Source organism: Alexandromys fortis, unplaced genomic scaffold, assembly GCF_014885135.2.
Source record: "Alexandromys fortis isolate MF-2015 unplaced genomic scaffold, M_Fortis_MF-2015_v1.1 scaffold_85, whole genome shotgun sequence".
Taxonomy (NCBI): Eukaryota; Metazoa; Chordata; class Mammalia; order Rodentia; family Cricetidae; genus Alexandromys; species Alexandromys fortis.
Genome location: NW_026067975.1, coordinates 1,598,600 through 1,612,459, shown reverse-complemented (window position 1 = coordinate 1,612,459; position 13,860 = coordinate 1,598,600). Strand labels below are relative to the sequence as shown.

General features: G+C 44.0%; 1 protein-coding gene across 1 annotated transcript in view; it reads right to left on the bottom strand.

Moving 5' to 3' along the window:
- The window catches only part of Slc25a36 (solute carrier family 25 member 36), a 32,307-nt gene extending 24,683 nt beyond the window's left edge, over positions 1 to 7,624 (bottom strand). Inside the window, exon 1 of the mRNA XM_050157297.1 lies at positions 7,294 to 7,624. Coding sequence (XP_050013254.1) covers positions 7,294 to 7,334 — 41 coding nt within the window. The 5' untranslated portion in view covers positions 7,335 to 7,624. The remainder of the gene's footprint in view (positions 1 to 7,293) is intronic.
- Positions 7,625 to 13,860: the final 6,236 nt, after the last annotated feature.

Sequence of the window (13,860 nt, the reverse complement as noted above, 5' to 3'; positions counted from 1 at the left end):
GGCCTACAGAGCAAATTCCAGGCCAGTCATGGGCTCATAGCAGATTTTGTCTCAAAAAGCAAAGGAAACACACAAAAGACACAAAGTAACAAATGAAAAAGAAAAATCAATTACCTTCAACTCTCTGGCTGTGTGCACATGCTACTCAACACCTACTCCAAGTGCATTGAAACAAGCCCTTAGGGTTGCCTGCCTTCTACAGGTGCTATTTTCCTCTGACCCAGTGACCAGGCCAGAAGTTAGAGCCATGTAGTATGGCAGCCAATTCATCTGCTAATGTGAATATTTTACTACTTAAAAGTTACAATTTAAAGTTATTTCTGTAAAACAATCACTCATTTGCTGTGTTTTCTTCACTGGCAATTGAAGGGAGAGAATAGCCCAGTTTGAGACCAAGGAACATTAAAAATTCATTATAGCCTCAAAAATCTCTACATTACACATCTTTCTGTATTGATGTGTAATATGATATTGTATGTTCGATATATCCAAAGTAACCTCAATTTTTTTTCTTCTTAGTCAAACTACCTGGACCAATGTGCATCTTAAAAGTTTATAGGCAGGGGCTAGAGCAATGGCTTAGGGGTTATGAGCACTGGTCATTCTTCCAGAGAACAGGAGTTCAATGCCCAGCATCCACATGGAGGTTCACAAGAATATGTAATACCAGTTCTAGAGGATCTAACAGTACTCAACATGTACACAGTGCAGGCAAAACACTAGGCACATAAAACAATAAAGTTTATAGGCAATTAATGGAGTGGTCCACACCTATAATTTAGCACAGTTGTGGCCAAGACAAAGGGACCAAGAACTGCAGACCCGCATAACAAAACACTGCCACCCAGAAAGTGGGAGGGAGAGAGGGAAGAAAGGTAGGAGAAAGGAAAGGAAGAATGAACCAGGAAGGAAAAGGAACTAAAAGGGTAAACAACCAAGATTACTTAGAGAAATAAGACAGTCGTGTTCTATGCATCGATCTACAGACTATTCAACATTGTTAAATTCGACTACTTTATAAGACAAATAAAACTCTTCTACTTTTATGTTTGTCTGTGTGGTAAGCTTACCCAACTATGACAAGTTGCTTCTATTTGCTTATGTACATAAGAAAAATTCAGGCATGCCAGTGGTCAACTACTTTAGTACTTTTTTTTTTAACCAACCTCTTGAGTAAGTTGGCACAGCTGAGTAAGCTAGGCACCAAGAGACTGTTTAAAAAGCACAGAACTCAAAAACTGCAAACATCTTGTGAGACTGACAGCTTCAAAGTGTTCTCCCTTGCAACTTTACCACAGGGCACAAAGGACTGTAAGCTGAGGGTGAGGGGGTGGGGGAGGCAAAGGGGAAGTTTTCACTAAACAGCAGTGAAGTAGCAAGCAGATCCATTTCAACCATGCTGCTAAGAATCTTGAACCTGCCACGTATACAGTTTCAAATACAGTCCTATAGTCTCAAACAGCTGAATCACTAGGACCAGTTTCACAGTCTATAAAGAACTTTTACTAACCAAATTGAGGCGTATGTGGGGGGGGCACACATAGGAACCTAAGAACTTTCAAGATTCTGCTGAAGGAAAGGGAGGACCATGGAACAGAACAGATTCCAAGACTTTGACTGTCAGACATAGGTTGCCTTCAGTCTGAGGTTCCGAGCATGCCTGAGCCACAACACCTGTTGGACAGGCAAGGAAGTGTGCAAAGTATTTCCTAAGTAGGTCCACAAATCTGGCTGGAGTACACATTTTAACAGATGCTTGGAAATTCATCTTTCTTAATCTTTACAGAAACCTATTTCCTCAAACAAATGCAGTTTATGCAGTTTATCTTTGTAAAAGCAGAATGAACAAGTTGACCCATTTTTCTGTTTCCAAGTAACACACCATTTCATGAGAAACAACACTAAAAAACAGTTCATGAAAATGTTAATTTATCTTAAGGTTTTTTTGTATTTTAAAACATGTGGGTCAGCGGGGTGGTGGTGGCACATGCCTTTAATCCTAGGTCTCTGTGAGTTTGAGACCAGCCTGGTCTACAGAGTGAGTTCCAGGACAGGATCCAAAGCTACACAAAGAAACTGTCTGGGGGTGGGGGGAAGGACCAAACAAACAAACAATAATAAAACATGTGGGTCACCTCTAAAATCCTATAAACTTCATTAAGGAATTTTAACCCCAACTTTTTCTTTTATAGTTTAATTTGTTAACCAATACTACAGACTGAGCATTATCATCAAATCTTTAGTATTTAAGGCAAGAAACACACCTTTTCAAAATGGCTATCAAGTGATAGATTATCCTATACAGTGATAGATTACCATGAAAAACTAAATAAATTGTTGAAGTGAAAGGGGTATTTGTGATATTTCTGGTTCAGGAAAAAATTAAAAAGACTATTCTTACTTTGAAGGCTACAGCAAAATAAAGAATAATAATAATACCCGAATCAGAAAAATGCTGACCAGCTGGTTAGGTAAACATAGATGTGTGGCTGGACACTAACACACAGATCAAGATAAAGTTATATAGTACCAGACTAAGGACTAAAAAAGTCCACTATGGAGACAAAATATGCACGAGGAAACATGATTATTTTGAAAAAGTAAATTTTCAGGTAGGTGGTGGTGGCATATGCCTTTAATCCCAGCACTCAGGAGGCAGAAGCATGCTGTGAGTTCGAGGCCAGCCTGGTCTAATAGAGCGAGTTTCAGGACAGGCTCCAAAGCTACAGAGAAACCCTGTCTTGAAAAACAAACAAACAAATGAACAAACCAAGTCTATTTGCTTCCCTTCACATTTTTAACAACTAATCAAAATCACTAAATTCTCCAATCAGATCAGATCCAGTGACTAAGAGCTCTTTAGCTTAATCTGTATGTCTTTCTTGCTGCACTTGGTTTCAGAACCTATTTTTTGGTTCTTCTAGTTTCTTTTCTTCTTTGAGACAGGATCTCATTAATTATATAGACCAGCTGACCTCAAACTCGGAGATCTGCTTGCCTCTGTCTCCTGAGTGCTGGGACCAAGAGCATGCGCCACCAGGCTCATCTGGCTCGTCTACTTTGGAGATCTGAACTTAAGTCTCCATGCTTGGACAGTAGGCACTCCCTAGCCCCTGTACGAACCTAAAAGACTCTGTTCCTAAATGAACAGACTACCTTTACACAGACTAGCAGCACAAATGCCAACACATCTGTGAAAGCAAACAACATCATACTATTTTTGTGAACTCCACTTAGAATGGCCGGACCACCAGAAGAGTTCTTGGGAATTCAAAGGAGTTGCTACTGCCCCAGCTCCAACACTACCCCTTGCTGTGCCAAGCTAACTCTCTACAGGGAAACAGCTAACAAAACAGAATAAGTAACTTCCCTTAGTTTTCCAATCCATTAGAGTGAATTTCTCACAGGAGAGTATATCTCAATGTTTAAGACATCTGCCTCCCCATTCATAGGTTCAAATCCAACCCCCTAAGAGGTGACAGCACTGAGAAGAAGGGCTGGGTTTGGGGGAAGTGACTAGGTACTGAAACAGAGCTTTATGACATAAAGGAGTGCTGCCCCTTTCACCATTTGAGACTGAGAATGAAGTCGGAGGAAGTAGGTCCTCTCTAGGCAGGCATGCAATCTGCTCACCTGGACTCTCAAGGCTCTAGACCTGGAGCAAATAAATATTAACTTTCTAGATGCCACCTGATTTATGGTATTTTGTTATCGCAGCCCAAAAGGTCTAAGTAGACACAGGATGGAACTGGGGACATGGCTCAGTGGTTAAGAGCATTTGCTGCTCTTGCAGAGGACTTGGGTTCAGTTCCAGCACCTAAATAGCGACCCACAACTGTGTGTTCCTCCAGTTCCAGGATATCTGAAGCTGTCTTCTTCATCTTATTCTTTTTCTCTTTTGTCAAGACAGGATTTCTCTGTGTAGCTTTGGCTGTCTGGAACTCCCTCTGTAGACCAGGCTGGCCTTGAACTCACAGAGATCTGCCTGCCTCTGCCCCCAGAGTGCTGGGATTAAAGGTGCGCACCATCACTAGAGTACTCTGATGCCCTCTTTTGATTGGCCTGCATGGGTTCCAGCACACATGTGGTGCACATACATGCGTGTGTGTGTGTGTGTGTATATAATTTTAAGTTTTATTCATGTATGTGAGTGTTTTGTACTGTGTCTGTAAGATCCCCTGGAACTAGGGTTTCAGATGGTTGTGAGCTACCCGTATGGGTGCTGAGAATCAAAATCTGGGTCCTTTCCAAGAACAAGAAGTGTTCTTAACCACTGAGCTATTTTTCCAGCCACACAAAAATAAATCACAGGCCGGGCAGTGGTGGCGCACGCCTTTAATCCCAGCACTCGGGAGGCAGAGGCAGGCGGATCTCTGTGAGTTCGAGGCCAGCCTGGTCTACAAAGGGAGTTCCAGGACAGGCTCCAAAGCTACAGAGAAACCCTGTCTCGAAAAACCAAAAAAAAAAAAAAAAATCACAAAAAAACCCCGAAAACTCCACAGAAAAATAGAAAAGATGGAAGAAAATGAGAACAGTAAAAAAATTATGGGCATAGTATAATACAAATAAACCTCATTAAACTTCTACTTCTGACCTGTTCTTACAAGGAGCCAGGTACAAGGAGCCAGGTGAAATAATTTCGCAACCAAAAAAAAAATCACAATATTACTCAACAAATAAGTAACTTGAGAAAGTTGTCTTTATAGTACTTATGTCTATGAACAGACACACAGCATCTGAGGTAGAGTAGAAACTAAACCTTAACATTCTCTTCTTCACAGCTACCAGGATCCGTCTCTGTAACTCAATTAACCCAACAAATGCCCTTACAAATCCTGAATATTAACTCTAGAAAACGAGTAATGAGATCAAAGGGTGCCTTAAAGAAAGCATGGGTTAAGCAGGTGAGAATGTCATTCAGAACCAAGGTCCAGGCTGTTTCAAATGTTCCTATTAACAGCACAGCCCCTAGTAAAAATCTTCTGGGATCCTGAAGTGCACAACATACACCATTTTAAGTCACCAGGACAGGCGCTAACAGGCCCCTGGGTGAAGAAACCCTTGCCTAAGAATAAATGTCACCATGAAAGGTTCTTCTTGGTTCTTTTAAGGTATGCTGAGCGCATTCCGAGGAACACCATGCGAGGAAGCCAAGACATAGGCTACAAAGACACACCTCTTCTGTGCGGTAAAATAAATCTTACAGCTCCTAGTGTGGACAGAATCCTGTAATGATAAACTTAGCACTTACAAAGAACACACCAAATCATTATCAAAAACATGCAAACTTGGTACACAAATTGGACATTTTTAATTAAGAACATTTCCAACATAGCCTGCCTCGTATCTCTATGTTTATCACACACAACACTGCCAGAATATGATGCACAACAGAATTTATGTATTATTGAATCATCAAGACTTTTATAATTATTTATTCCTCATTTACTTGTATGAAAATGTTTGACCATAGGGAAGAGAATTTTTTTACATTAGCATATTTTTCTCTATTTTGATCAAAAGGACCTTTGCTGTCTCACCTATCACTCCACTATTTCTGTGAGGAGTATGCTAAATCACTTAGACATTCACTCTATATAAATATGAAGTCGAAATGAGATGCAAAAGGAGAGAATTTACAAGCAAAAACACTGTATCTTGTCCCACTTAACATTCTACTGTGCACATACTAGACTTCTTCGGGAAGGAGGGAACAAACTGATATTTTTGGATCCCATAAAAATCCTCCATTCCAGTTCTCAACAACAACAACAAAAACCCCCAAAACCAAAAAGACCCCTAAATGGTCTAAATTCCTAAGTATTAACAAACACAAGGTGATGATCCCAGTACAAGCTGAAAAACTAATGCATTTGTGCTAACATTTATTTCATATACACGTGTGCTCTAGCTTTAACAAAACTTGCAAAACACGAAACCTAAACACAGGAGCCACAGAAGGTCCTGCCTTAGAGAAGACATCAACTTTGCCTTATAGGTGAAGTGGTCAAGATGAAAGAGTTTTGTCTATTCTTAATTCAAATTCAAAGGGCCAGCCTGAACTACATCTATGGGGCTTCTACCTTGCACCAGGTGTAGCTACAAGATCTAATTACAAGTGGAAATCCAATAACTTCAGGAGAATACATCTTTACTTCCCCTTACCTCCTCCCCTTCAATACACAGAGTTTACTAAAATGTCTTAAAGGCCAGGGATAGAGCCCTGTGGTGGAAGAGCTTGCTTAGCATGTGCAAAGTTCAGGTACAGCAGAGACTTACTGGTAGTAAACATTTCAGAAACAGGAAAAGCAAACGGGTTCTCCCAAAATTAGCAGTTGCTTTAACGCCAGAGTAGAGAACGGTTCAAAACGGGAGAATAATAACTGCTGAATTAAATGTGTGCTAAGAAAAGTACTGTCATTATCAGCAATAGTATCCCCATATATTAAGTCAAAGCACACAACCACGAAGAGAATGCATATGTATTCCTTTGATATTCTTAAAGTGACTGATCCAAAATCAAACCCTTGGGGTTTGTGACTATTTTATTCTGCTGAGTAGATTAGAAAGTTAATCCACCATAGTTATTTTTATGACAAGGTTATAATCGTACTGATAAAAATCTTAACGTTGTTCTATTTATCTAAATAATAGGGAAAGAACATCTCGAATGGAGGAAGAAAGTTGGCTCAGCAGAATGGCTGTGGATCAGCAAACCAGACTTCAGGCTCCATCCTAATCCTGTGCACATATATAGTTAAATATTCATCTAAGTGCATGACTTCTCTCAACTCAGCCCTTCTCCAAAGCGGCCAGTGCTGGGGGGCTGATTTCCCGCAAAATAAATAAAAATAACAAGAGAAAGGTCTTCAAAGTCACTGCCGCTTTGCACCATCTCCCGCAACCGGGACAAGCTAGAGGAAAAAAAAATTTCCCAGAGCTGGAAACAACCTCCAGGTACCGCGGGTGAGAGCACAACAACGCCTTCCCCGACGGCTGCGACGCCACCAGCAGCAGCAGCAGCAGCAAGCGCGCAGGGCAGCCGGAAACAAGGTCGCCCGCGAACGTGGGCGACGTGAGGCCCAGGAGCGCGGGGCGAGGAGGCCGGCCGAGGCGGCTCCCATTTTGTCTCCAGGCCGAGCCTCCTAGGCGAGGCCGGGGTCCGTGAGCCTCAGCTGCCGCCCGCGCACAACCGCCAAGCTAGGCCGCGACTCACGCCCAGGCCCGGCGTGGCCTCCGTGGGCCCGCGCGGTCCCGCCCGCAGCCTGCACCCCGCGCGCCCCACCGACCTACCCCCCGGCAAACAGATGCACCAGCGTGTCCCTCTGGCTCATCCTCTCTTCAGCATGTCCTCCGGGCGCAGAGGCGGGACGCGGAGCCGGCGGCCCGCCACGGGCAGAGGCGTGGGCCGAGAGGGACGCCGGGCGAGCGGGCGGAGCCGCAGCTGCGGAAGGGCCACCGGCGAACCCTCCCGGCGCCGTCCGCGATTCGGCGACCTCCACCCGACTGCGCAGCCCGAGTCCCGAGGAGTCCGACGTCCTTACATAAACAGAAGCTTCTATTGGGTGAGACCGCGTGACGTCACGAGACCCGCACGCCTCTTTCACGTGATCGCGGGCGGGGGTGGGGGGGCACGGGACTCCTCAATGAAGGGCCGCGGGGCAGGACGGGAACGCGTGCGGGACTGAAGTGGGTTGACTCGCCGGTGCACCTGCTCCGCTAACCCGGGAGGCGGCCCAGCGACAGACTTATCTGCGCAGCCCGGTTGCGACCAAGAGCCCAGCGGTCCGAGGTCACTGCTGATCTACTCTGCAAATGCGTGAATTCAGGACTTAGCCAGTCGGCTTTCTGTGTGCGCCTCGGAAATCGCTGAATGCTTGGAACCGCTTGTGCACAGATACCCGCGTGCATGCTCACCAACAGCACAGTATTAAACCTGATCATTCAGCATTAGTGTTAAATTGGGATCTGTAGGGGAGAAACGAGATACATCACGAAACTTTTTGTCAGGGGAGGGGTGCAAGGCCTCACGGTGAAACGAACCCTGATGGGTCTGGGTTCCTATAAAGTTCAGGCTGGGCTCCAACTCACAGACATCTGCATGCCTTAAACCTCCTAAGTGGTGGGGTTAAAGGCCTTCCAGGCTCTGTGGAACATTCCTGTGGTAGAATGCTGACAGAGAATTCCTGACCGGAGGAATAAGGTAGAGTCACGTGAGGGAAAAAACTTCCAGGTTTCTTAAGTGAAGGGCAGGGAGATTAATCTGAAGGTTTACTATAGGAATAAGATAATTATTTTATTGACCAACACATGTTTCTTATATGTATACATAAGACTAAGGAAAGTGGGTTTTTTATCTCTAGAAAATGGTTGTTATTTTTAATTCCTATTAACTGGTAATTATTTCCGAGGCACAAATGAACAGGCAAAATAATATAATAGACACCAATATGCTAATCACACAGAAGGAACCGTAAAACTACACCGTTTCGACTCTCTACGCGCTATGGGAAGTAGGATGAAAATTTAAAAACATACACACACAGAGACAGGGACAGACAGACAGAGACAGACAAACGGGGCCATTGGAACATCCTTTGGACAAGAATGCCAACCATGCCCCTTTATTGTGCTCAGGGGCAGCTTACAGAGGGCTCTAGCCACGCCCCAGCTCCCAGGACTCATCAGAACCCACTCCCCTGCCATCAGGGTCTTGTGCTCAGAGCAACTGCGGGCCTGCTCAGAGCAGAGAAAAAGAAGTGTTTACAAGAAATTCGGGGTCTGGTGGTCCTCAGTCCCCAACAAGGAACAAATTTTATTTTTTCTTCTCATGATTGCCTGTCCATTTGCGGGCCCCCCATCACCTGTTCCAGCCCACATGGAATTCTCCAGAGCCACTTTCCTGGTGACACCACTTCCTTGACAAATCTGATTGCCTTAGCAAGTGTTCGTGCCACAACAGAGGACTGAGTGGGTAAAAATATTTAAAGAATCTCAACAGTGCCAATGATATTGTCTTCCTTCTTATTTTGATTAGTATTGCTGTTGGGGGAGGGGCAGGTGCAGTCAAAGTGCTTTGCCCAAGGTTCCTCCTGGAAGAGTTTGGGTTTGGATCCAGGAGAGTCTGACTTTAGAACTTTAGTTGTTAAAATAATAGTCATCTATTAGATCAGAAAGTAAAAATACTGGGCAAAGCGAGAAGAGCAGACTGAAAGAGTAACAACCCTGGGCAAATGCCAAAATGTCTGGCATGGCATCCAATGTCAATTTCTTTCCATCCATCCGACAGCAATTTTGTTGAGACACAATTCCCGTAACAGTGGCTGTTAAAATGTGTGGGTTGGTGGTTTTTGGTGTGTTCAACCCTCCCCTACCTGATTCCAGAGCGCTTCCTCACCCCGATGTCACCACGGATTTGTTAGCAATCACTCGCATTCTCTGCTCTTACTCCCTCAAACCACTCCTCTAGAGTCTCTGTCCCTCTGCTTTTGCCGAGGCTGCACATTCCACATTCCATCTAAGTAAATAATACGATGTGTGGCCTAGGTGAATTGCAGCATGCTGCATGACTGTACTTTGTTTCTTTCCCCTTCATGCCTGTTTCCTTGTTTGGCTTCTTTTCCTCTGCTCTGAGTAGCCTGCAGCTGCTCTGAGCATGGACCCTGATGGCAGGGGAATATATGAACTATATTCAGTGAATGGCCGATTGGGTCATTTCCACGCTGAAGCTATTCAGCTATTCCCAATGCTGCAGCTGCGGACGAGTTCCACCGTGGACATATTTCTGGACAGTAACAGCTATTCCTAGGTCAGTGACAAGTCCGGTGTTGCCGTTTCCTTTTCTGTCTTTCTTAGAGGCCACTGTGGAAGCAGACTCTGACCCGGCACAATCTGGCTAAAATTGGGCGCTGCCCACTGGGGCGCTACAGCTAAGTCCATGAGGACTCAGGCCTGAGGTAACCAAGCCTGCCGCCACTGTCATAACCTTCCTTATCTCTCGTGACTAGAACACCTCCTAAGCAGCTTCCTTCCACAGCTCCCTTTGCCCCTTTCTACAAGCTATGCGCTTTCCTGAAGGTCGGCTTTAGGATTGGGTGAATGGAACCTGTTTACCGTTTTTTCCCAATTTCTACACAAAGGGCTTCTGGAAGGTTCACAATCAGGTGAGTACCTCAAAACAAGGGCCTCAACTTCCTGACAAATACTGGTTTTTAACTGTAATTGCTAAATAGTTGGAAGTTCTTAGTAACTGTTGGGGCAGGGCGCAATAGAAGCACAGTTGGACTGATGCCATGTTGCTAATCTCTTGTTTTTCTTATTTTTTTTTTTCCTGTTATCTTTGTTTCTTGTAGGTTTAGGAATTCTTATAAGCTTCAAGCCGCAGGCTGGCAACGTCAGTTTTAAATGTCTGGTGGGTTTTTGTTGTGTAAGGCTGTTGTTATGGTAAAACACCATGACCAAAAACAACTTAAAGAAGAAGGAGTTTATTTTAGTTTAGGTTTCCAGAAACCTAAGTGCATCATGGTGGGGAAGCCTAGCAGCCAGCTGTAGGCACAATGCCAGAACAGGAAGCTGGGAACTCATATCCTCAATGGGAACCTTGGAAGCAGAGACAGCCAACTGGAGCATGTCTTTTATGTCAAAGCCTGCTCCCAAGGATGTATTTCCCCAGTAAGGCTTCACCATAGTGCCACCACCTGAGGACCAAGTATCCAGACACCTGAAACTATGGCATTGTCATTCAGACCATCTCAAAAGGCAAAGTAGATTTTCTTTTTTTATGCCAAATGTGGCATTTTTGTCTTTTCTTTCTTCCTTTCTTTTCTTCTTTCTTTCTTTCCTCCCTCCCTCCCTCCTCCTCCCTCCTCTCTCTCTCTCTCTGTCTCTCTCTCTCTGTCTCTGTCTCTGTCTCTGTCTCTCTCTCTCTCTCTCTCTCTCTGTCTCTCTCTCTCTCTTTCTTTTTGTTTTTTGACGTGGGGTTTCAGACTTCCCGGCTGGCCTCAAACTTATCTGAAGATGACCTTGAACTTCTGACCCTGATTCCTCCTCTGAAGTGCTGGGGTCACAGGTCTGTGACTCCGGGCCTGGTTTTTATGTGCTGCTGTTGTCCCCAGGGCTTCAAGCATGCTAGGCACGACTCTGCCAACAGAGCCACATCCCCAAGTCCTCATTTTACTTTCAGCAGTGAGTTCAAATGCAGAAGGGTTTGAAGAGAAAGTTAAAATCTTCTTGTCAGTATCCTTTCCCAAATCATACTTTTCAGTGGAAACTATTGTCCATAGTTGGGTGATTATCCCTTTGGACACTCTGTGCCATGGGGACACTTCTTTGAAGCACTTTATATTTATACAGCACTTTCTATGACTAGCCCTTGATTGCTTTGTCTTAAGATTTCTCGACTTACAATTGACATGTAGTAAACCACACACATAAAGTAATATAATTTAATGAGTTGTTACATGTATACATTAGAAGCACCGCTGTAATAAAAGTAAGTGGTATATCCATCAATGCCCTTCCACCCCATCCCCAAATCTCCTGCCCATTGTAGTTTTTCCAGTCTTTTTAACCCTTGTAGGCAACCACTGTATATTCACTTACATTTGTCTAGTTTCATCTAAATAAAACCACAGAATGCAAACACATATACATACATTACCACATATACATATGTGTGTTGGCTTCTTTTCATAATTACTCTTAGACTACTTCATGCAGTAGCTCATTTCTGGTCTTGTGGCAACCGTTTAAGCTGTATGCAGTATTCAGGTATTACAAATAAATTCACGTTCATGCATTTGTATAGACATATACTTTTATTCCTCTCATGTGACAGGCAGGGAAGTCCCATTTTACAGACAGGAAATTGAGATGCAAAGAGATTATGGGATTTATTGAACTGACTCAACTTGCAAGTGATGAGCTGGGCTGGAAACTGAAGGAGTCAGGCTCTAAAGTCTGTTCTCTCGTCCCTTAGTCCGCACTGATAGCTCAATAGTCCTCCCTCATTGAGAATAAACCCTGAAGTTCCTACAAAAACGTGAACATCTTTGGAAAGAGACATCAGAATTGGTTCCCCAGAAGGTTCTGTAGAAGAAGTGTGTACCTATATCTGAGTTCCAAATGGAAAATCCCAGCGCAGAAGCTTCCTCATGCAGTTTAATCTCCCAGCAGGTACTTCCCATCAGCCACTCTGTGTCGCTTATACTGAATGACATTTAATGACTTAGCCTTGAACCCTGGTGATAAGCATTTAGAGGGAGTAGCAGAGATAGATAAAATACTTTACTTGCAAAGATTGAGTTTTCCTATGGTGAATCGACTTTTCCCTTGTGGGGAATACTCTGTCTCAGGGCCTAAAAGCATGCCCAAGAGCTCCTGGAAAACCTCAAACATTTTTTTTATTTAAGAACTTTTTGGCCGGACGATGGTGGCGCACGCCTTTAATCCCAGCACTCTGGAGGCAGAGGCAGACGGATCTCTGTGAGTTCGAGATCAGCCTGGTCTACAGAGCTAGACAGGCTCCAAAGCCACAGAGAAACCCTGTCTCTAAAAACAAAAAACAAACAAACAAACAAAAGAACTTTTTTACACAGTCTATTTTGATCATTTCTTTTCTCTCCCCCACAAGTATTTCTCTAGAACTACTCCTGGTGCAACTATCTGTATTAGCCAGGGTTCTCAAGGACAGAATTGATAGAATGGATCTCTATATATTTGTGGGGGCTATTCTTGGTTGTCAGCCTGACTTTATCTGGAATGAACTGTAGTCTAGAAGTAGAGGGCACAACTGTGATCCAGACCTCGAGGTAAGAAGACAACAGTCCTTTGATCCTTTGATATGGATCATGAGGCTGGGTCCAGACGTTGAGGCTGGAAGGCACACCTTTAATCGGGGGCCACACCTTCTGCTGGAAGCCTACAGAAGGACAAGGGAAGAAGGAAGGGAATGTGTTCTTTCTTTGCCTGCTTGCCCTTGACTTGTTAGCACGTCCATCCCTTCACTGGCCTTGGAGTCTTGGGGATTCCAACACGTACAGAAGACCAGATGGCACCCAGCATCCTGGGACCAAGCAACTCAGCCTGTAAGAAAAAGAGAGGAGAAGAGAAAGAGATTCATCCTATAATTTCTGTGACTCTAGAGGACCCTGACTAATATTAAAGGTAGATTTATTAGAGTGATGTAGAGGCTGTGGACCCCTAGTCTCCAGATGCAAAGGCCGAGAATCAGGTAGTTGTTTGCCGCAGACTGACTACTCTTGGAGATAGAAGACCAGGGAGAACAGGGGTGAAGGCTCAGGAGAACCCAGGATTCAGCGAATGACAGACAGACACAACTCTAATGAGATTTGAATCTGCTGCCACTTTATTAGATTCAAGCATCACTTTTAAGAGATTACAGAAGGAAGTTGGCAGACATAAAAGTTTCCATAGAAAATGATCACAGATAATTAATTATTTTTAACAAGTCTTGTGGTCAGGGCTAGGTGGGCAGAGCTTTTCTTAGAAATTTGTCTCATATCATTAACTAACTGTGCTTTCTCATGGCCCTAAATCATACCTTCCCTCAAGGTAACCAAGGTAACCCAAACACCATTCTTTAACTGTGGTTCCTCATGGCCCTAAATCATATCTGCCCTCAAGGTAACCCAAACATCATTCTTTAGGATTCCACCCTCAGGGTTTGTTTCAATATTGAATGTCTGACTTCATGTTATCAGGAATATCTTGCCTTTCTTTCCTATCTAAAATGCACCAGGGGTTTCTCATTCTGGCTAGCCTCTCCATAAATGGTAACTATTATTCTTGGGTCCCTGCCCTAGCCACGCCCACTCCCATAACCTCTGACCCNAGGACCTC